The sequence below is a fragment of the Salvia splendens genome, chromosome 14 (genome assembly GCF_004379255.2).
Source record: "Salvia splendens isolate huo1 chromosome 14, SspV2, whole genome shotgun sequence".
Taxonomy (NCBI): domain Eukaryota; kingdom Viridiplantae; phylum Streptophyta; class Magnoliopsida; order Lamiales; family Lamiaceae; genus Salvia; species Salvia splendens.
In genome coordinates, this window is record NC_056045.1 from 26210220 (window position 1) to 26231425 (window position 21206).

At 40.6% G+C, this 21206-nt stretch overlaps 3 protein-coding genes across 10 annotated transcripts; 2 read left to right on the forward strand and 1 right to left on the reverse strand.

Annotated features, from left to right (window-relative positions):
• Positions 1-700: 700 nt before the first annotated feature.
• Positions 701-4306, forward strand: LOC121765236 (putative SNAP25 homologous protein SNAP30). Of its 2 annotated transcripts, none has more exons than XM_042161302.1 (6): positions 701-895; positions 2291-3186; positions 3282-3375; positions 3517-3647; positions 3842-3939; positions 4030-4306. In XM_042161302.1, the coding sequence occupies exons 2-6, from the start codon at positions 2392-2394 to the stop codon at positions 4127-4129; spliced, it is 1218 nt and encodes a 405-aa protein (XP_042017236.1). In that variant the 5' UTR covers positions 701-895; positions 2291-2391; the 3' UTR covers positions 4130-4306. The 2 variants fall into 2 exon arrangements, with proteins under 2 accessions (XP_042017236.1, XP_042017237.1); XM_042161303.1 differs by lacking the exon at positions 701-895 and adding an exon at positions 1988-2203.
• Positions 4307-9746: 5440 nt separating this feature from the next.
• On the forward strand, positions 9747-13642 carry LOC121765229 (GPI mannosyltransferase 2-like). 2 transcript variants are annotated; one of them, XM_042161287.1, is made up of 8 exons: positions 9747-10249; positions 10528-10633; positions 10890-10982; positions 11057-11252; positions 11551-11732; positions 12185-12435; positions 12744-12916; positions 13194-13642. In XM_042161287.1, exons 1-8 carry the CDS (start codon positions 9910-9912, stop codon positions 13350-13352), a joined length of 1500 nt encoding a protein of 499 aa, XP_042017221.1. In that variant the 5' UTR covers positions 9747-9909; the 3' UTR covers positions 13353-13642. The 2 variants fall into 2 exon arrangements, with proteins under 2 accessions (XP_042017221.1, XP_042017222.1); XM_042161288.1 differs by having other exon boundaries at positions 9994-10249; positions 10521-10633.
• LOC121765232 (heparanase-like protein 1) lies at positions 13601-17906 on the reverse strand. Of its 6 annotated transcripts, XM_042161298.1 has the most exons (10): positions 17075-17744; positions 16927-16963; positions 16648-16831; positions 16208-16356; positions 15870-16106; positions 15426-15615; positions 15310-15341; positions 14412-14505; positions 14237-14336; positions 13601-14162 (listed from the first exon to the last, which is right to left on the reverse strand). In XM_042161298.1, the coding sequence occupies exons 1-10, from the start codon at positions 17282-17284 to the stop codon at positions 13782-13784; spliced, it is 1614 nt and encodes a 537-aa protein (XP_042017232.1). In that variant the 5' UTR covers positions 17285-17744; the 3' UTR covers positions 13601-13781. The 6 variants fall into 6 exon arrangements, with proteins under 6 accessions (XP_042017232.1, XP_042017228.1, XP_042017226.1 ...); XM_042161294.1 differs by lacking the exons at positions 13601-14162; positions 14237-14336; positions 14412-14505 and adding an exon at positions 17779-17906 and having other exon boundaries at positions 14651-15341; positions 17075-17334; XM_042161292.1 differs by lacking the exons at positions 13601-14162; positions 14237-14336; positions 14412-14505 and having other exon boundaries at positions 14651-15341; positions 17075-17334; positions 17575-17726.
• Between the last annotated feature and the right edge of the window lie 3300 nt (positions 17907-21206).

Genomic DNA, 21206 nt, shown 5'->3' on the forward strand with positions numbered 1-21206 from the left:
ACCACAATTTCCAAAACGCATTCATCTCTGTGGGATTCGACTCTTACGTCCACTATACTAGCCAGTAGAAGTGGGTTGAGGATTATTGATACCAGGTTCAGGATTAACAGGGACTTCCATACTGATCAGTAGGATACACCCTTTGCTTGAAACGACACCTGATGCAAACCTGCTCTTTCAAGTAATTTAAGGGACGGAGAGTTGCAGGTTCCGTCCCTTAATTAAGGGATGGAGTAAAAAAGTACAGTGAGGCCCGCAAATAGTGTTTTAAGGGACGGTTAAGGGACGATATAATGACAGCGGTGTGGATAGCCTGATTCACATAGATACATAAATTAATCGTTCTTTTTTCATTTAAGCCGATGTGACTAGGAAAAAATTGACATCGTGAAACACCTATGACGAAATGTATCGAGCGAAATAATTTGTATCGATTTATCAAGTCAAATTTATTTTTACCAAATAGTATGAAATAATGATGAATTCATAATCACCCACTAAAACAGCTTATTGCATTGGTGTTAGGTCAAGTCAGTATGGAGCACTGCACCGTGTTGTACTCTGCATAATCGTTGCAAGTAACGGTCCGATTCTGAAAAGAGGTTTTGATTGGATTGAGTGACGTCAGCTTCACGCTCCATCCAATTAGATCCATCTCATATTTTTGAAAAAAGTTGATTAATACACAATTATCACTAAATCCCGTTTTTTGACTAAAAAAATCAACTATTATTCCCGTTTTGTTTGTAATGAACCCAACCCACTTCAAAATCTCCTTCACTCACTCTCTGCATTTTCTCTGTCTAGATTTTGTTGAATTTAGTTTTGGAAATGGGCGTTACTCTCGGAGCGCTCTACCAATAACAAGATCACTCTAATCTTTCTTCAAATCCAGGTACCCCGCCCAGATTCCCTCTCAATCTATGCATATCCGGATTATCTGAATAATTGTTGCTACAGCTCTCTACTTCCTTATTTTCAATTTCTTTTCTTAGGTCTTGTGCTACATTCTTTTTAGTTAAAGATGAAATTAATTAGTTACAGAGCGTAGGTGTTGATGTATAGTGGTTAGTTTTCCGCTCGTGGAGGATTTAGTTGCGTAGATTGTTTAATCGCTATTGTAGATTATATCATATAAATTGACATGTATTTTGCGAGTTTTGGTACCTTTTTGGCCTATTTTCCACGTTTCTTCCAAATTTTCAAATGGAATCAAGATGACTTTGGGCTTCCTTTCTGAATCTTTTTGTTGGGTTACAAACCCATCCCACATCGGATGAGGGAGGGAAGTTGGAAGGTGTATATAATTCATGTCCAACCCGAAGTTAGATGGTGTATATAATTCCTGTCCAACCCCAATTAGTTTGAGGCCTTTTGGGAGTGACCCAAAAACAAATCCGTGCTGGCTTGACCCAAAGCGGACAATATCAAACTAATGTTGCAGTCGACGATCCTAACACTTTTGTCTCAGAAAAGGGATGTATTGGTGTTGAATATGGAAGAGTTCATATCTTCGTTTCTACAATGTTGAAGTTAAACATGAGCAAGAACTTTCAATTTCTTGGTGTTGAGATTCGTTTATTAGCGAATAGCCCAGAAAGGTTCTTTTCCCCAAATTTCTTGGCCACTCTTGTTGTGTTGGTTGTGCGTGTGTGTAGTCTAATTTTACTTTAAAATTTGTTACGTGCAACTATGAGCATCCGCAATGGCGGATTTCCCGGCGGACGTCCGACCGGAGTGCCGGGTGTCCTCACGGGACGTCCGCCATTAAACGTGAGAGGGGAGGATGCAGACGTCCGCTGCGGACACCGCATATCCGCGGACTTCCGGTGACGTCCGTGCGGGACGTCCGCCATTGCGGTGCCACGACGGACGTCCCAATTTTTAAATTTGGTGAATTTGTGATTTTTTTTTGTCCGACGGGATGTCCTTGGGGATGTCCGCCATTGTGCAGTGGGATGTCTTTATGACGTGGCAGTGTAGTGGGATGTCCTTATGACGCGGCATGAGGTGTTTTTGGGAAGTCCATCGGGATGTCCACCGGGACATCCGCACAATTGCGGATGCTCTAACATTTATGAATTCTCTTTCCTAACTATTGCTAAAAGTCATAGCCATGCCTTATCAATAGTAAGCATTTGACTCCGGCAAGATCTTATATTTTTTGACAAAAAAATTACATGTCTGGTGTATGTTGGATTCTGTAAGTTTCTTCTTTTTGGCTCTGTTGCTTCTGTTTGGCATATCTAGTATGCATACTCTTATTTTTTGAATTACTTGTTTTCTGCAGTTTTCAGGTTATTCAGTAAGTTTCTTCTACTGATCAGTGCCTAACCTTTACAAGCTAAAGACGAGCATAATATCAGCCTATTTGTAGTTTACTTGAGCAAAATGCATAGTGTAAAGAAATCCCCCTTGCCCGGTGTGTCTAAATACACCTCAGGCGATACCATACGCCCTGTCTATAATCCTTCTAGTAACCCTTTTGATTCTGATGATGAAATGGAAAACAAGCAAACCTCAAAGATATCTGGAAGAACAACTTCTGAACCTTCTCCCTTCGCATCAAATTCAAGCACAAATCACAGTGTAAAGAAATCTCCCTTGCACAGTTTGTCTAAACACACCTCAGGCAATACCCGACGCCCCGTCAATAAGCCTTCTAGTAATCCTTTTGATTCGGATTATGAATTGGAAAACAAGCAAACCCCCAAGATATCTGGAAGAACATCTTCTGAACCTTCTTCTCTCTCCGCATCAAATTTAAGCACGAACCATACTGTAAAGAAATCTCCCAGCAATCCTTTTGATTCTGATAATGACTTGGCAAACAAGAAAATCCCCAAGACACCTGGAAGAACATCTTCTGAGCCTCCTCTCTTCACATCAAATTTAAGCACAAATCATTTTGATGATGAAGAGAGAAACAGTAGCTCCTCATCTCAAAGAAGATACAAGAATGGTTTCAGCGACTCTGGCGGGCTAGAGAACCAGTCCATTCAGGAACTAGAGAATTGTGCAGCATATAGAGCTGAAGAGACTACGAAGGCTGTGAACAATTGTCTCAAGATTGCAGGTGACATTAGAGAAACTGCTTCGGAAACTTTGGTTACTCTGCATCAGCAGGGAGAGCAAATTGCGAAAACTCATATGGTTGCAGCTGAAATAGACCATGATCTCAGTATGGTATGTCTTATACTATAGTAACATAAGCCCAATTAATGTGTTAGAACTTACAAGCCACTCTCTTAAGGTCTCAAGTTATTTCTGACTGTTTTTAGGGTGAGAAGCTTTTGGGAAGTCTTGGAGGCATGTTCTCCAAGACATGGAAGCCTAAGAAGATGCGCTCAATAACAGGCCCTGTAATAACCCGAGGTGCAGCATTTTATTTTAGCCATTCGCCATGACATGGCACATGTCTACAAGAGGAATCTCTTTGGCTTATGCAGTGTGGTCATAGGGCTTTAATCTAACATTTGTTCTTGACTTGTGTTTTAAACTCTGATGGTTGTGTAGATGATCCCGTTCAAAGAAAGAGTGATCACTTGGAGCAGAGGGAAAAACTGGGTTTGACTTCTGCCTCGAAGGAATGTACAAGAACACGTATGCCAACCTCTGAACCCGCAAGTGCTATGCAGAAAGTAGAGGTATGCTGATGACATCTCATATCTAATCTTAAGTTTGCATCAGTAACCAAAAAACCATAAATATACCTGAATTAGAACGAACCCCCTAAGCTGTGAAAATCATCAGTCCAGTAGTCCTTACTGTTAACCTTAACTATCTCGAATCAAGTTAAAATCTGTCTTAATGATTTGAGCTTCATCATAATGTGTAACAGGTGGAGAAGGCGAAACAAGATGATGCCTTCTCAGATTTAAGTAACATTTTGGGTGAACTAAAGGAAATGGCTATTGACATGGGATCTGAAATAGACAGGTTAGTCATTCTATATAGTAAAACATATCTTGTCTGGTCGAAATTGACTAAATTGTATAGGATATTTATTGACATGCTTTATAATTGCAGGCAGAACAAAGCTATGGACCATTTTCAGGATGACGTGGAGGAGCTAAGTTTCCGAGTGAAGGGTGCCAATCAGCGAACACGTCACTTGCTTAGAAAATAGAGGATTGTCTCAGTAATGTTTCAACATCTACTTGGACCGCGTTAACATTCATCTCGTAACATGTAAATTGCATGCTACGATGCAATCAATGCACTATTGGCTATGAAATTCTACCAAAACAGATATTTCGCTGTTCATTGCACCAAGCTAATAGCAATTCGGGTCTTTTGTTCTCTACCAAATGTGTGATGATATTGCATATTTATTTCTCTGTCTCCCCTTGCTTTCTTTGTTTGAACGCTGCACACTAACATGAGTGGCCAAGTTTACGCATGTGTAGATTTGAAAGGGAATTCTGTTTGGTGATCTTGGGTGATGTTCATTGCTCTCATGGTGAGCCAATCGGAGGATTCATTTTGGCCCGAACCTAAAATTGGTTGGTTCCACCCTTTCGGGTCTTAGCTTCAATTCAATTCCCAGTGAATCGTGTTATAAAAAAGGGGAAAATAAAAATAAAAAAAGGGAACTTTAAACATGAAATCTGCCATGACCAAGTACAGCATTGTCTGAAAATCACAGCATCTGCCATAAACCTCAATAAAGAAAAGAAACTTTAGAGTGTCCACAATGGGGGAGCCGCGGCCCGCGGCTCAGTGCGCGGCCCCCCATTGCAGAGAGCCGAGAGCCGGGGCGCAGGGCCGGGAGCCGAGGGTGAGCCGCGGCCGCGGCCTTCACGCGGCTGAGCCGTGGGAGCCGCGGCCCTCCACTGCAGCGGGCCGCGTTTCGCGGCTAGGCCGCGGGAATTTTTTTTTTTTTTTAAGTTTAGAAAATTACTTTATAAATATACACTCCCATTTCCATTTTTCCAACTCTATTTTACTTCCATTTTGCTCCAATCTTTCCTTCCAATTTCTACAACCTTGGAACTATGGATTCCGACGATGAACAATTTCAACAAGCGGTAGATCTGGAGTTCCAAAACCTTGTTGCAGCGGTGCAACGTGAAGCCGACGAGGCGGAAGATGCGGCGGCGGCGGCGACAGTCCCTCGGCCATTCTATCATCGGCGATTTTTCGACCGTGATTATACCGGGGCTGACCGTCGGTTGAAGGAGGACTACTTCAACGAGAACGCCCGTTATCCGGCAGAAATTTTCCGTCGGAGATTCAGAATGTCGCAACGTCTCTTAGTCCATATAGCGACGTGTTTGGAGCAGCGGTTCAGGTGCTTCAACTTGCGATATGATGCCTCCGGCCGACCCGGCTTGTCGACATACCAGAAGTGTACCATGGAAATTAGACAGCTTGCATATGCCGGGCCCGCTGACATGTTCGACGAATACCTACAGATGGGCGAAACGACTGCCCTACAGACGTTGAGGCAGTTTTGCAGGGGCATTAAGGATATCTTCAAAGGGGAGTATCTACGGAAGCCATCGGCTGATGATTGCCAACGTCTGATGGATATGCACGGGACTGTACATCATTTTCCAGGGATGTTGGGGAGCATCGATTGCATGCATTGGGAGTGGAGGAACTGCCCGGTGGCTTGGAAGGGGCAATTCACTTCTGGTTTCAAAGGCCGACATCCGACGATGATTCTTGAAGCAATTGCTGATTACCGCTTGCGAATCTGGCACGCGTATTTTGGGGTCGCTGGATCGAACAACGACATCAACGTTTTACGATCGTCCCACTTGTTCAATTACGAGAGCCGGAGTGAGGGTCCGCAAGTTAGATTCATGGCCAACGGCACTCAGTACAACAGGGGGTACTATTTGGCCGATGGGATATACCCTCGCTGGCCCGTGTTTGTGAAGACGATCTGACAACCCGTTGGACCGAAGCAAACCTACTTCGCGAAAAAACAAGAGGGTGCTAGGAAGGATGTGGAGCGAGCTTTTGGTGTACTCCAAGCGAGATGGGCAATTATACGGTGTCCGGCTCGACAATGGCACGAAAATGATGTCGCAGACATCATGACTGCATGTATCATATTGCACAATATGATAATAGATGACAAAGGATTTGCTGCAGAGCGGTGGACACCGGAAGATGGTGCTAGTTCGAGCTCGGGTACTGCCATGGAGCCCCTGCAGATGGGTGTACCACGTAGTAATGAATACTTGATCCAGCGGTACACCGACATGCGGAGCCAAATATCGCATTCATCACTGCAGGCTGATATGATTGAAGAGGTCTGGAACCGTAGAAGTAGCGCCGTAGAGTGATTTGGGTTTCCCCCAGTGTTTTTAAACTAGATCACTTTCGTTGTATAATTTTCCTATTTTAATATAATACAACGAAATTATTGTTACATTTTTTTAGGTTGCAAATTTTTTTTGTTTACAATCCAAATTATTTTATTTTAATTAAATTTATAAATATCATAAATTTAAAGACTAATAAAATTTATTAGACATAAATTAAAAAATATTATTACAAAAGCAAACAAATTAATTTTATTTTTTGGAGAGAGCCACATTTCGTGGCCCTATTGTTTTTATACATTTCGTGGCCTTTACCATTGTGAAGGCCACAAGAGAGCCACGAATGGTGGCCGGGCCACATTTGGTGGCCTTCAAGGGCGACCATTGTGGACACTCTTAGCCTCTTTGTGGTGCTGCAAAATGCTACTACCTCATTGATTAGAGCATTAATGGCGCCTAGTACATGTTTCATGGATCACTTGTTTCACTTTTAAATACTCCTTTGTTTCACTTCCCACTTTACTACTCTTCTCCTCACCTCAATCTCACTAGCATGAAGAACTCATCACCATCTTCCTCCACCAGCCGATGGTTGTCGACCACCGTCGTAATCCTCCTCATGGCGGCAGCAAGCACCGACTCTTCAAGAATACTAACCTTACAACCAGCCTCAGCCACTCCATCCAATTTCGTCCACCATCAACGTCCACGGTTCAGCCACTCATTTCCTCCTCCGCCTGGTGGAGACAGGGACAAGATAGACCCCAGATACGGCAATGAGAAGCGACTCGTCCCCAGCGGACCTAATCCTCTGCACAATTGACATCTAGCTAGAGATGCTAACTAGTAATTTTACTTGTATTTTTGGTTTCTTGATTTATGATAGTAGCATGCATGCTGAGGTCTCTTGTTTGTTTGGAGGTATGATGATGATGATGAAGAAGAAAGGCTTCATTTTGTGAAATCTTTTTCTTATTCTCCCTTGTAATAGTATACGATATTTAAATTTGATAATGTGTTGTGATTTATCAATGAAGGTGATGACATGTATATGAGTAACAGTAGATTCGAAATTGACTTGTGTGAGGCAATAAATAATGAGAGAGTAATTGGTGCAGTTGCATTGGGCAGACAAGTTATAACAGAATTTATTCATGCCTGCATTTCTGCATGTAGAGGTTTTTGCAGTTTCTTCACCATGTCATCATTAACTAATCACGTCCTTGGTATGCCGTAAAGATACAAGTGCATTTATGCTCCAATTCCAATATTAAAGTTGCTGTTTTGCCCCCAAGACTGACTTGTTTGAATCCTAAATTTATTATTTAAAAAAAAAAACTGTCATCTTTGTCTGAATGCATCTCCATTTTCTTGATTTCCTTCATTGAGTCCTGAGACATCGATAGAATTGGAAAATGAGTGAACTGCATATAGACCTTCATCAGTAGTTATGCATAAACTCGAAAACTAATATGTATGCAACAGACTAAATGTATAGTTCAGGCATAAGCATCGCTGAGCCAACATAAAATATTATTCCGTGCTAAACTGCTCAACATAGCTTTTTTTCAAAAAAGAGTATCAATAATAGCTCCCCATTTACCCCCATGATGATTCGAATCCTCGAAGGGAAGCGTCTTACCAACTAACTTGTGCGCCATTGTCAAGCTGTTGAACATATCTGACAACATTATTTATACCAAACCGATAGAGTAGCACAGCAGGCCACATGACAGTTTACTTGTTACTAAAGCATTAATCAGATTTATAATCAGTTATCCACAGTTCTGGCATCAAACAATTTCCAGTCAAAACTGAGCAAAAGTCTGACAGAAAGATTACAACATGACATAGCAATATGGGACACAGGTGAAGAAAAATGACAAAAAACACATATTCAAACTTAGTGTTGCTAGTTAATAGTTTTTCATTTGACAATAATATCAATGAACATGTTGAAGGTCACTGCCTGTAGCTAATATAGAGAACCACAACTGATATTACGCCAATGTTTGTTAGACATTTGCCGTTAAGATCAAATCTAATGCCATTTAGATGTATAGTAACTTTCCACAAACACAAATATCTCTAGCGGCATAATCAGCCCTCACTTATGGTACTCTCCTCTTTTATAGTAATATAAATTATAAAGTTCATACAGCCACACTTCACACAGCTAGCCTAAGAAATTGAAATTAACAGATTCATACAGAATGTTTAACCTACACTAACCATACCAAATAACATTCAAGCACTTTCAGATCCTCTATACTTTCGAGATCAGGAATATTGTTATTTACATGAACTCCAGAATTATTATTATATTCATTCATGACTAACAGATACCTTCCATGAACAAAAACCCACATAGAATATGCAACACCTCTGAGACTATCGTAATCCATATTGGTGGCAGATAATCGAGCTTCAAACGTGAAAGGTGATGCCAACTTAGGTTGAATCAGTGGAATCATATACACTGTGCATCATTCGAATCACGGTGATGCAATGTCCTATGTTTAGTCAACTTCATTAGGTTCAAAGAAAGATTTAACAATTTCTTCGATCAAGAACAGTTTTTATAAGTCAAGATCCAATTTGTGGAACTAAGATGATCAATTCCAAATTCAAATATTTTGTAGTACTAAAGTTGAATTTTTTTCAACCCCTCAATTCCATGATACAAAATGGATCCCAATATCTTTTAAATCAATCATGTCAGCTACTCATTTATCACCACCGTAACCAGAATATGCCTCACCAAAAATAATATCTTCAGAACACAAACATCTCTGCTAAGTTATCTTTCATTCAGAAGTAGATTGAAGTAACAGTAAAAAAAGTGGTTTTGGACTTAGGTTAGGATTTACATATTCAAGGTATGCCACTCTACAAATGAACCATACACAAACGACAGGGGAACTATACATCTACAGAGAAAAAGGATTAATCTGAAACAAAAGTAGATATCTGTTCCTTGCAGTGACAGTTGCTTAATGATTACTGAATCAGTGATGAAAAGAGAAAAAAAACTGAATTAGATAAAAACATAAACGAAGAAACAGATTCAGTTCTTCAAAACAACAAGTATCAGCAATCAACTCCAGATAAACCGAAAAAAATTGAGGGAAAATTCGCATAAACCCTAGCAGTGGAAATAGACCTGATAAATAGCAACGACATCAGGCGAGCTGCATCACATCTCCATAACGCTCTTGATTGACGGCGCATAGAGCGAGTAGACGACGGCCTGGCGTTTGGCCACGCCTAGCTGCGACTTTCCATCGGCGAAGGCGGCGGCCACCTCCGCAGGGTCGGACAGCTTGCGGTTGTGGCGGAACGCGTCGACGGTACGGCGTTTGGTGTACTCCCTGATGTTGTAGTCGGTGAACTCACGCGCCGTCCGCATCAGCGATCGGAAGAGCGAGAGCACTTCGCGGCGCGTGGGTGCAGTCGCCATCTCTTCTTCTTCTCCCCTCTCTTTGGAAAATTCCTTTTTTTATAGTTTCTCATCCTCAACTATTTCCATTTATATTTACTCTATTAATCAAATTAAATAATTATAAAAAAATTGAGCTTTACTACGACTGAATAAAGATGTAACTAAATCGAATAACTATTTTTCAGCGATATGAGAGCCTCCGGCAACCGCCTCGGTGCTCACACGCGCCGCCTCCTCCGCTACGCAGTCGCCTCTAGGTTTCTTGTGGTGGCTCTAATTATCTTCTGGCGATCTCTTCTCAGCCCCTACGACACATCCGCTTCAATTAATCCGCCCTGCCTCTCTGCCACAAATTCATCGAGTCCTCTACCGCCGGTTCTCCTGCCGCGAGTGGGATCGGCGATTGAGCGCAGCATCGTGTGGGATGGCGTCTACTTCGCGCGCATTGCGGAGTGCGGATACGAATACGAACAGACATACGCCTTCTTGCCTTTGCTTCCCCTCTGCGTCACTATTTTCTCAAAATCAGGTTTTTGAAAGTTGTTAATTTTGCTGCGCAACTTAATTTAGAGTTGTTTAGTTCAACTTTTTACTAGTGATTTATTTGAAGATAGTGGAAATAGAGCGGATCAAATAGTCTGCATCTCTCTATGTAGCTTCATGTAGAATAAGTTTAAGTCTTTTTGTTTGATTTACTACATGTTTATTTTGATCTTTCTTATTTTCCAAAAAATTAAGCATCAAGATTGCTTTTTTTTTTTTGCCCAACTGTTGGGAGAATATATGATTTTTATTTTTAGTGTGCAGTTTTTGCTCCATTGGTACCTCTGATTGGATACAGGGCTGTGCTTGGATTATCCGGCTATGTGATTAACAACATCGCCTTTGTTTTTGCTGCATTTTATTTATATAGGTGAGGTTTAGCTGCAGCGGCTTCATCTTTGTTTTAATTGTTTATGCTTCATCTATGTAATCAATCAGCTGAATTTAGTTATCAAATTATACAAAGTCTGGATTTTTAGCTTGGTTTGGACAGTCTACTACTGATTCAATACTGTGTAAACTGCTTACATTGCTATTATTGAGCTAGTTCAGATCCTGATGTACATATCCCTCGAACGTGATTATTTTCCTCTTCTGTTAACTTTTTAAAATCATATATTATGCAGGCTTTCTGTTATTGTTATGAAAGATGAGAAGGTTGCACTGAGAGCAGCAATTTTGTTTTGCTTTAATCCAGCTTCAGTCTTCTACTCATCAGTGTACCCTCTGGATCCTTTTTCTCATATAAAAGAATAGCGTGGATTTGAGTGATAACGCTCTTCATTTCCTGCAGGTACTCTGAGAGTCTTTTTGCTGTATTGTCAATCGGAGGGTTGTATCATTTCATGAATGGGAATTATAATTATGCTACTCTTTGGCTTGCACTGTCAGGCTGTGCACGGTCAAATGGAGTGCTTAACGCAGGCTACATTTGTTACCATGCAATGAAACAACTAAAAGAAGCTTACTTTTCCAGAAAGCGCTCTTATGTGAGTACTCATCTGCATTGTGTCCCAATATGAACATAAAAAAATGGAATCTCCTTGAATTAGAAATAGCTACATGTTTACTTCCACCAATAGCAGGACTTGTGTTGATATCTGAAAAGGTGTGTGAGTTCATTTTTATTGAAATTGTTGAGGATTTTTATCACATCACATCTACTAAGTATATATTTCCCGTACCATTGGCAAGTTTTTCAATTTGCATGTTTATGTTCTCAATAATTGTTGACTTTGGAATCATGTCTGTTGTGTTTTATTTATGTATAATATCTATGTGTACCAGCTGCTAATAGTGACGATTCTTCTTGCTGGAGCATTACGATCTATATTTATCTTTGGTCCCTTCATTTCCTTTCAAGCATATGGATACTTAAATATGTGCATGGGTCGTTCCGTTGCTGAACTGAGGCCTTGGTGCAAGGCACGACTTCCTTTGCTCTACAATTACATTCAAAGCCACTATTGGTATGTTACACATATTATCCCTTCTACCACTTCGCTTTTTCTGCTTGAAACTGGTATTGCTGCTGTATTATCTGTAGAGCGAAGTAGGGATGCTTCCTCTTTGGTGTTAATACAAAGAGTCCGGCTTCATGATAGTGAGAACTATGTTACAGACACTAACTAGACGGTTATGATATCCCTCTTTCTTGTTTCCGCAACATTCTGAAATACTAAGATCTGTGTGGAAGAGTTATCAAAACTTGTCCCTCATATCAATGGTCTGACTGTGCTTAGCCACCCAGACTAGGTTCATATATAGTTTACTGAAGTCAGGATTTATTAGCTAGTGATTTATATGGGAGATCGGGTTGGTGTCTAGTTGAGTTCACTTTGTGTCAGTATGTGATCCTCTATATATAACTAGAAGATATTTTTGTTTCAGTCTCTTACGCTGTTTTTTGGTTTTATGCCAGGGGAGTGGGCTTCTTAAGATATTTTCAAGTTAAACAGTTGCCAAATTTTCTTCTTGCATCACCTATATTGTCTCTGGCACTTTGCTCTATTGTCTACTATGTGAAGCTTTGGCCTGAGGTTTTCCTTTCTCTTGGTCTCCGAGTTTCTCAAAAAGAAAGCAAAATGGTTGGTTCCTCATTATCTACCGGACCAGAGGGACAAGCTAGCACTGCTGGGATTTTAGAGTACAGTGCTACTAACTTATCGCAAGGTGTGCATTTTACTATAAGCTATAATTTGTTTTCTTTACTACATTATGTGAATATGACGTTAAGATTAACAGAACATGAGAATTTAGAAAACAAGGCCACATATCACTTGCTGAGGCCTAATGACTTTAGTAATCTAGTATCACTCTGTCTTTTACATCTGTATCATCCTCGGATGATCTAGGGTCTTTATGGATAATTTAGGTTGAAAAAGTGAGCCAGTTCCATGCGGATGTGGTGCACTTGTTTTACTAGAATGTCTGTGATTTTATTTCTAAAAAGAGAGTTTTGCATTTATTGCATAACACAGATAGCGGGGATCTTAAACTGAGAAAAAAAACAGTCAGAAGAGAAAAAATGGTTATAGAGCCATCAAAAGACAAAGCACCAGAGCGCCTGCAATGTGATCCTGTCGTTATTCTTCCTTTTGCTCTACACTTAAGCTTCATGGTTGCCACAGCGTTTTTCGTCATGCATGTTCAGGTCAGCTCCAAGCTTGTTTTAGCCTCTCTTTTTATCATTTATGTCTCTTTCTTGAAATATAACATTCAATTATTTCTTGAAGTAGCTGATGTAACCATGTTTTCAAAGATTAAGTCCTAGTACAATGTTCTGGGCTTATCATCCTTAGGGCTCATCATGAATTAGTATGTCTAAACCGTGATGAGATGTTAACACGAATGGATTCTCTTCCTTCTTGACATGCAGATGGTCGCTTTCTCTGCATATCTGGCTCATGTGTTCTTGTTTCGTATGACAGGTTTCGACTCGTTTCTTATCTGCCAGCCCCCTTATTTACTGGTTCGCATCCCACATAATTGGATCTGGAAAGAGATGGGGTCATTTTATATGGGCTTATTCTGCTGCTTACATTTTTATTGGCACTTTGCTTTTCTCAAACTTCTATCCTTTCACCTGAAGAAGGAGACTCTTGGACAGAACAACAAAGCTTCAAGTTTACATTTTTATCATTTTATTGGCACTTTACTTTCACCATATTCGTGTAAATTATTCAAACTTTTTTAGATATAGTTTTGTGTTTTTAATGCAATTTACAAATGTTGGGTAGTCTTCTTTCATAGATATATAGAAAGATGAAGAAATGAATGTTAAAAATCCTTCGCTTGTAATATAGTACTACTACTTTGAATGAAACAGAGAGTACAATTTTTAATTGAATATATTTCATTCATTATTGTTTTCATTAAATTACATTTCCCAAAGAATATACCAAAGAAATACAAAGCATAGCTCCTACCCAAATACAAGACTCCATAATCACTCTTCAAAAACTCATGTACAAATACAAGAAAGATGTGAAGCAAACCTTCAAACTGTTACACAAACTTCACTTGCATCCTGGAGCATTGAAGTTGGGATACACAACAAACGCCACCGAAAGCGGAGCAACTCTAAGAGGGGCGTTCGTGCCGACGAGGACAGGGACGAGGTCTGGCACGCCTCCCGTTGTCTCAGTCAGATGCAGCGGCTGTCCATTCAACAGCATCGTTGTGCTCCGAAGATCACCATTCTCGGGAGTCAACAGGTACTCCTCTCTCGACAGTTTCTCATCCGAGGCTCTCTTGCCGATCCATGAGACCGACTTCTTAATCCCACGCACGACGGACGTTGTCTTGGTGACTTGCACTAGTGCACTGTCACTCGATCCCACTGCAATGTCGAACGCGGTCTGGTTGCTCAGATTGATCAGAAGAACGACCACACCAGCCTGAGACGGGGCCTTGTTTAGAGACAAACTCGATTCATAATGATAGAATGTCGGAATGGTAAAAGAGCGCTTACTCTTTCTTTTGCACAGTGAGCATAAACGCGCAAAAATGGCGACTCGCGGCTGTGAACGGAGAGTACTCCGTCTCCCATGAGGCGATCCCAGAGAAGTGCACTGTGTTGCCACGGGATATTAGCATAAGATGAAGAAACAGAAACAGCAATTTGCAATGACGATGCTGAGCCTCACCTATAATAATCGGGGGATGGGATGAACGTAGTTTTGTTGAGGAGGCCATAGAAGCCGCCTATCAAAGTCTGCCGGCAATAAACTCTGGTGTTATACTTAGCTGCTATGCGGCACGGATACGGATACGCGTATCAGTATCCGAAGGATACGGATACGCGGATACGGCTCTTTCCCAAACAACCCGATACGCGGATACGTTTTAACTATTTTTTTAATAAATAATAATAGTGCATAATAAATTACAAAATAGATATTCTAATGTTATTATACAAATAAAAATAATAAAATTACAAAATATTAAAAGCTAAAGTCAATTTCTTTTATGGTCGATTACACCACATCGATTTTTTGGTTATACTTATCCATATTACCAATAATATTGATCAAAATATTTATTTATAGTTACAAAATTAGACAAAGTTAATGGAGTAATAAATTGGCCCAAAAAATGAGCCCCAAATATACTCCTTTTCCATCGTGACTACTTCTTGCCCAATTCATTCTCCCATTTCCAATTTTCTTCAATCCCTAGTTGAGGCAATAGCGGCGCCTCCCCTTTCTTCTTCTTCTTCTTCATATCCGATTAACTGTCGATTTTGTTCCCAAATCGGATTGAAGTTCGTAAATTGAAAGTTGCGAAGTTCTTCGACAGAGATGGACGTTGATTTCGAAGAGGAGAACCTCAGATCTTTGCAGATAGAGGAGGATGAAGGCCCAATACGGCCCAGCTCGCGGATACGCCGAAGGATACGTATCGAATCTGAGGTTTCCCGGCCCAATACGGCCCAGCTCGCGGATACGCCCAGGATACGTATCGACGGTGTATCCGTCGCGTATCGGTATCGGATACGTATCCGATACGCGATACGGCAACAGGGTGGCGTATCGGTGTTATATAGCTTAGCTGCCATTCCAAGTTGATCCAGATACCTGCATACATGATTTCAAGCTCTTGTAAGAACCAGCAAATTCCTCTCGATTTCCCAGCGAAGATTTAGTCGATTCTGAGGTTACCAGAAGGTGTTGATGAACGCATTAGATATTCCCTTAGCACCATTGTTGAAGGCCCCTCCTGATTCACCAACCCAAGCTGCAGCCCAAGGACCATTTGCTTGAATCGTGGCACTAAGACTGCCAAATGTTAATGATGCCCTGTCCAGGTGGCTCGGGTTTAGAATCTTTTTCATTATGTTCGGGTCGTTTCCTGCAACGATGTGCCAGAGGTTAGGTTAGTCTCACTTCTCACCACGTTTTGGTACCATCACGAAACGAAGCATCAAACATATTTTGAGGCTAAAAACTCATGTGCATCCGCCTCAATTAGGATTTACCAATCCAATTAGAGTTTATTAATCCCCTATAGGGTTTATCAAGTCCTAATCGGGTATGTACCTTTAAAACTAATATTGATATTCAAAACACAGTAATAAATTCGAATGTAATTTAAGTAGAACCAACCTGCACCCAAAGTGTACATGTGATGCGACAGAACATTGACTGTGTTAGGACCCGAGACTTGAAGCAGCGTATCGAACCAAGACTTATCATAGAACCCTCCTGGCGCCAAGATAGTCGGTTTGGGCATAGCATTACTTGCATACAGTTCATCGACCATAGTATTGAGGCGGACCAAATCTTTTCCATACTGTTGCGCACTAACACTAGCACCAACCCCCTTGCCGCTCAACTCATTACCTAACAAAAGTAACGACAGAATGAACTTATCGGTCGCGTTGAGATCACAATCAGAGGAGATCTTTCATCGACTACAAAAGAGGTTGTTCAAGATTTTGTACCGAATTCCCAAGAGTCGACATTGTATCCCTTCGAAATAGTGTATCTGATGAAATCATGAGCATTGCTAGGATCCCAATCTCCTCCACAAACTCCTTTCCGCAATTGGTACCTCCCGTAAAGAGCATTAAGGCCAAAAGTGAGAACAACTCTGCAACGACAAAGTGAAATAAAGACCACTGAAAATCTCAGATTGAAACACAGCTACCAATCATCATACATATACGACAGTAATGGCACGGATTAAAGCACTTGGAAAACAGTCGATGAACTAAAAACATCAGTAAATGGCAGTTGGGGAACAAGTGAACATCTTACATATTACCATCATCACGGTGTTAAGGGAATAATCTTTGATAGCTATGCATAGACACACATGTTCATAAAGGCGCAGAAATATCGAGATTCAACCAACAAAGCAAATGCATCTTACGATTCTTACCCTGTCTTCTTGAAGAATTGATTTAGCTCATCCCACCTCCGCATAGGTAAGCAACCCTTTGAAAATCCAAATAATCCACCCTTTTGCTTCGTAAATGGTTGACAAGAAGATGACAAATTTCCCACCTCATAAACTACTTGATCTTGCAAAGAACCGCCAACTCTAATTCTCAAATTCTTGAAAGCTGTTGTGCAATAAGACAGGATGAGACACTCGTATTAGGTATGGTGCAATCAGGATATCAGAAACGGTCAAGTTACAGAAAAGGAAAATACGAACCTTGAATAGCATTGATTAGAGAGGGATGAGATAGATTCTACAAAAGAAACAAGTACTAATCACTGACTGAAACAGAAAAGTTCACAGCTAGGCAACAAAATGCGCTGTCTCTTATGAGTAAAGCCAACACCATTGAGAAACCACTTACGAGATTTAACACAGAAGACGAGCCCCACGGGCATCTATTGTATTCACACTTATCTTTTGGCCACCAGTCTATGGTGGCACAAATATAATTAGCATCCGTGTTGGCAATGGTTGAGCTAGTGTCGATGCTAATTCTGGCATCTATCGATTCCTGCGCCAAAATTGCAGAGCAAAAGGCCAGAAAGACCAAGAACAGGGCCTGAAATCCCATTGGCAGATCAACCAGTAGAACTTCAAGGCCACCCAGCCAGATCAACTAGACTACAAAGAGTGATCAAACAAGAGAAATACATAAAATCAAGCAGAGATTGTATCAAACTCATCACAGCATGTCTAAGAAGCATAACCAAAACATTTAATTACTTTCTCAAATCATGAAATAATGAACAACATAGTTCTTCCAACAGAAAATCCCTGAATTAACACTCTCTCCCCCTTTCTCTCCTCTCTCAAACACACACACACAAAAAAATATTAAAATGATAGTAACACAAACAGTACATGCAGAATAGATAGACGCAATTTCTTTGCTTCTTTGGTGCATTACCAGTCGTACAAGCTAAGTTATATACCAATTTCAAGAAACAAGAAAATACACAGCTGAAGAAAATTGACATGTAAGAACTATCTTGCAATTGTATAAAGCTTGAAACAACAGACAGATCGGAAGCAATTAATTTATTGAACAAAGAATACAAAATTTACCGTAGAAAATATTCATATTCCGTGAAGAAGCAAATGGACACGGAATATTGCTGAAAAAATGAATCTTTACTAATGTTTCTTGAAAAATCTTTTCCGGGAATTAGATACTGACCCAACTCATTAACGACCGATAAATCATTGGTTGGCCATGATTTCTTGGAATTTTAATGGGATTTGAGATAGTCAATTGGAGGGGGTTTTTTTTTTTTTTTTCCTATAATAGAACTTAGATTCCGTGTTTATACTGAACTTTTTTTTGTTCCGAGTTTGGGAGAGACGCATGACCCTCATGCGTCTCCTATTAATGAAACGCATGACGGAGATGTGTCTTTTAGTATAGAGACGCATGAGGGACATGTGTCGTTAAATTTTTATTTATTTTTCTTTTTTTTTAAAAGACGCTTAAGCGTCATGCGTCATGCGTCACAGGCAAAGACGCATAAGCGTCATGCATCTTTCATTTTTTATTTTAAATTTTATTTTATTTTACTATTAAAAATAAAAAAAATAAAAAAAATGAAAGACGCATGACGTTTATGCGTCTTTGCCTGTGACGCATGACGCTTATGCGTCTTTCAAAAAAAATAAAATTTAACGACGCATGTCCCTCATGCGTCTCTATAAAAGACGCATTTCCGTCATGCGTTTTATTAAAAGGAGACGCATGAGGGTCATGCGTCTCTCCCAAAGGCGGAATAAAAAAAAGTCCAGTACACTCGAGGAATGTTATATGTGGTCTAGAATAAAAAAAAGAAAAAACCCTCAATTGGAGAGAAGCGTGAGCGGAAGAAAAATGGGAATAAAAATTCAAGATTTTGTCGGCTTGACAGAGGTCCAATTGGATGCTTTTAAAATTCATTAAACAACTAACGTCATGAGGTGTCATAGCATACACAACGGTGAGCGTGAGCGGGACGGCGTCCGTCCGCCGCTGGCACGGCGCTGCTCGATGCATCGAGCACGTCCGTGCCAGCGAGCAGGTGACGTGGCAAGCGTGGATTGGCCAACGGCTTAACCGTTGGCAATTTTGATTTTTTTAAAATCGGTTTTTAATTAAAAAATCGATTAAAAATAAAAATATATATATTTTCCCACTTTCCAAAAAAAATATATCCGTTTTTTACCCATTTTTAATTTTTTTTTTCATTTTTTCCCCTAAAAATACACATTTTCATCTATAAATACCCTCACTTTCACACCCAAAAATTCACACCACACTACACAATTCTCATCTACAGCCTCTCGTTTCCATTCTCATCTACATTATCTCATCTTCATTCTCAATCTTTCTTCCACTCCTACAACATAACAATGTCCGGCCACGACAATCACCCCCCGGGCTCCCACGGTTGGAACCCCGATTGGTTCGGTTCACAACCGTTTCCTAGTCCGGAAACGAAATATTCGGCCCCTCCTCAAACCCAAAGTTCGGGAGTTCCGGGTGGCTACCGGTCTTACCCGATCGACGACCAAGATGCCCCCGAAGGGCAATACAGGTGGACACTCGAGCCTAGAGCGAGGTCGAGCGGCCCCTCCCAAACTCTGACTCCTCCTACTCGAGGTGTCCGCACACCGTACACTCCGGCGGAGATGGAGTAATTGTTCAAGGCGTTCTTGTTAATCTCCGAAGATCCGGAGGTTGGCACGAACCAATCCGACGATCATTATTGGTGGCGCATCTGTCGCCGGTACAATGAAAACCGGCCGGCGGGAACAATCGAGCGCAACGAGAGTATGGTGCGCAACGCCATATACAGAGCCAATGAAGAAATCCAAAAGTTCCAGGGGTATTACCTCCAGGAAGAGCGGTCGGCGGGGAGCGGCCGGAGCGAGGTCAACATCATCAGTTCCGCCTTGTCGACCTACCAATCCAAGAACTACAAGTCGTTCAAGTACCTCAACATTTGGCAGGAGACGCGGTCGCATCCGAAGTATAGGGGATGCGTAACATCCTCCTCTAGCGGCTCCTCCAAACGGTCAAGGTCGGTATCCCTATCCGACGCCGGCTCCAAAGACGTGGTTAGCCAACTTGTCGGGGCTAACTTGGGTAGCCCCGACGCCGGCCAGAACGGTTCACAACGCCGACCGCAAGGAAGGAAGAAGGCGGCGGCCAACCGCCGTCGCGCCGCGACTCCATCCGGCGATGCTCCCGAACCCGCTCCCGTTCCCGTTCCCTATGCGCCACCTCCACCCCCGTCAACTCGTTGTGGGCGATTTTGGCCCAACTCAATATGGTCGATAGGTCAATTATGACCCCCGCGCAACTTCGATCGCATGAGGCCATGATATTGGGTCTCCAAAAACAATTGGGGGTAGTACCGCCGGATGAATAGTCTTCCACATGGGTATTTTTAGCATTTAATTATGTAATTTTTAATTTGTAGGAGTTTAATTATGTAATTTTTAATTTTTAGGATTTTAATTATGTAGTTTTTATTTTTTAGGATTTTAATTATTTAATTTTTATTTTATTTGTAATTTGTAATATTATTTCAGTTTTTTTAATGAATTTTAATATTATGGAAATGTTTTATTTAAATTGAATAATAGAATGGTAGGACCATTGTGCTCGTCCTTGCGGAAGAGCACGGCTGTGGGTGTTGTGCTCTTGCCTAAGAGCAAGCAAAAAAAGTGGGGTCGGGCCCACAACCCGTGTTCGTTGGCAAGAGAACGGTTGTGGATGCTCTCAGGAATGGAGGCGGACCGGGCCTTAAGTGTACTTCAAGGACATTGGACGATTGTCACAAGTCCAATGCATGTGTCTATTATATTGCATAATAAGATTATAGAAGATGAATGAAACAATTTAACAAATTGGATGAAGAAGTTGGTTCTAGCTTAGGAATTCAAGCCAACCCCAAAATTAAGGCGTGTCGCCTCAATTTTGAGACATATAGCAAGTCGGTGTGCTTCTCTACACGAAGAACAAGCTCAAAACTGTCTTCAACAAAATCTCATCGAAGAAGTTTGGTCACACACCAACTAATTTCAAGAATGAATTTTATTTAATCTTTAATAAATTTAAATTGAATAATCTTTGGTATTTAATTAATATAAATGTTAATAATTAAATAATGTATATTGGACTAGGCTGACCATTCAAATTTTTGTCCAAACTAGCCGATTAGAAAATTTGAAATTTTATGATAAATGAATCTGATTTAATCCGAATCATCCGAAAATCCAAAGTCCAAATCTAAAATTTAAAATTCGAACTATGAAATCTGATTCAAAAAATCCAAAATTGCATAAAAGTATAAAAATCTGAAAATTCAATACAAAAATCATAAATTTCAATATACAATTCCAAAATCTAAAAATCTAATACTACAAAAACACCATTAAAATTGTTAACACAAAGGTTTTATGTAGTACACAGTATTTGCTTGGGTTTATAATTATAATGAAAGTATATCACGTCCATTCTA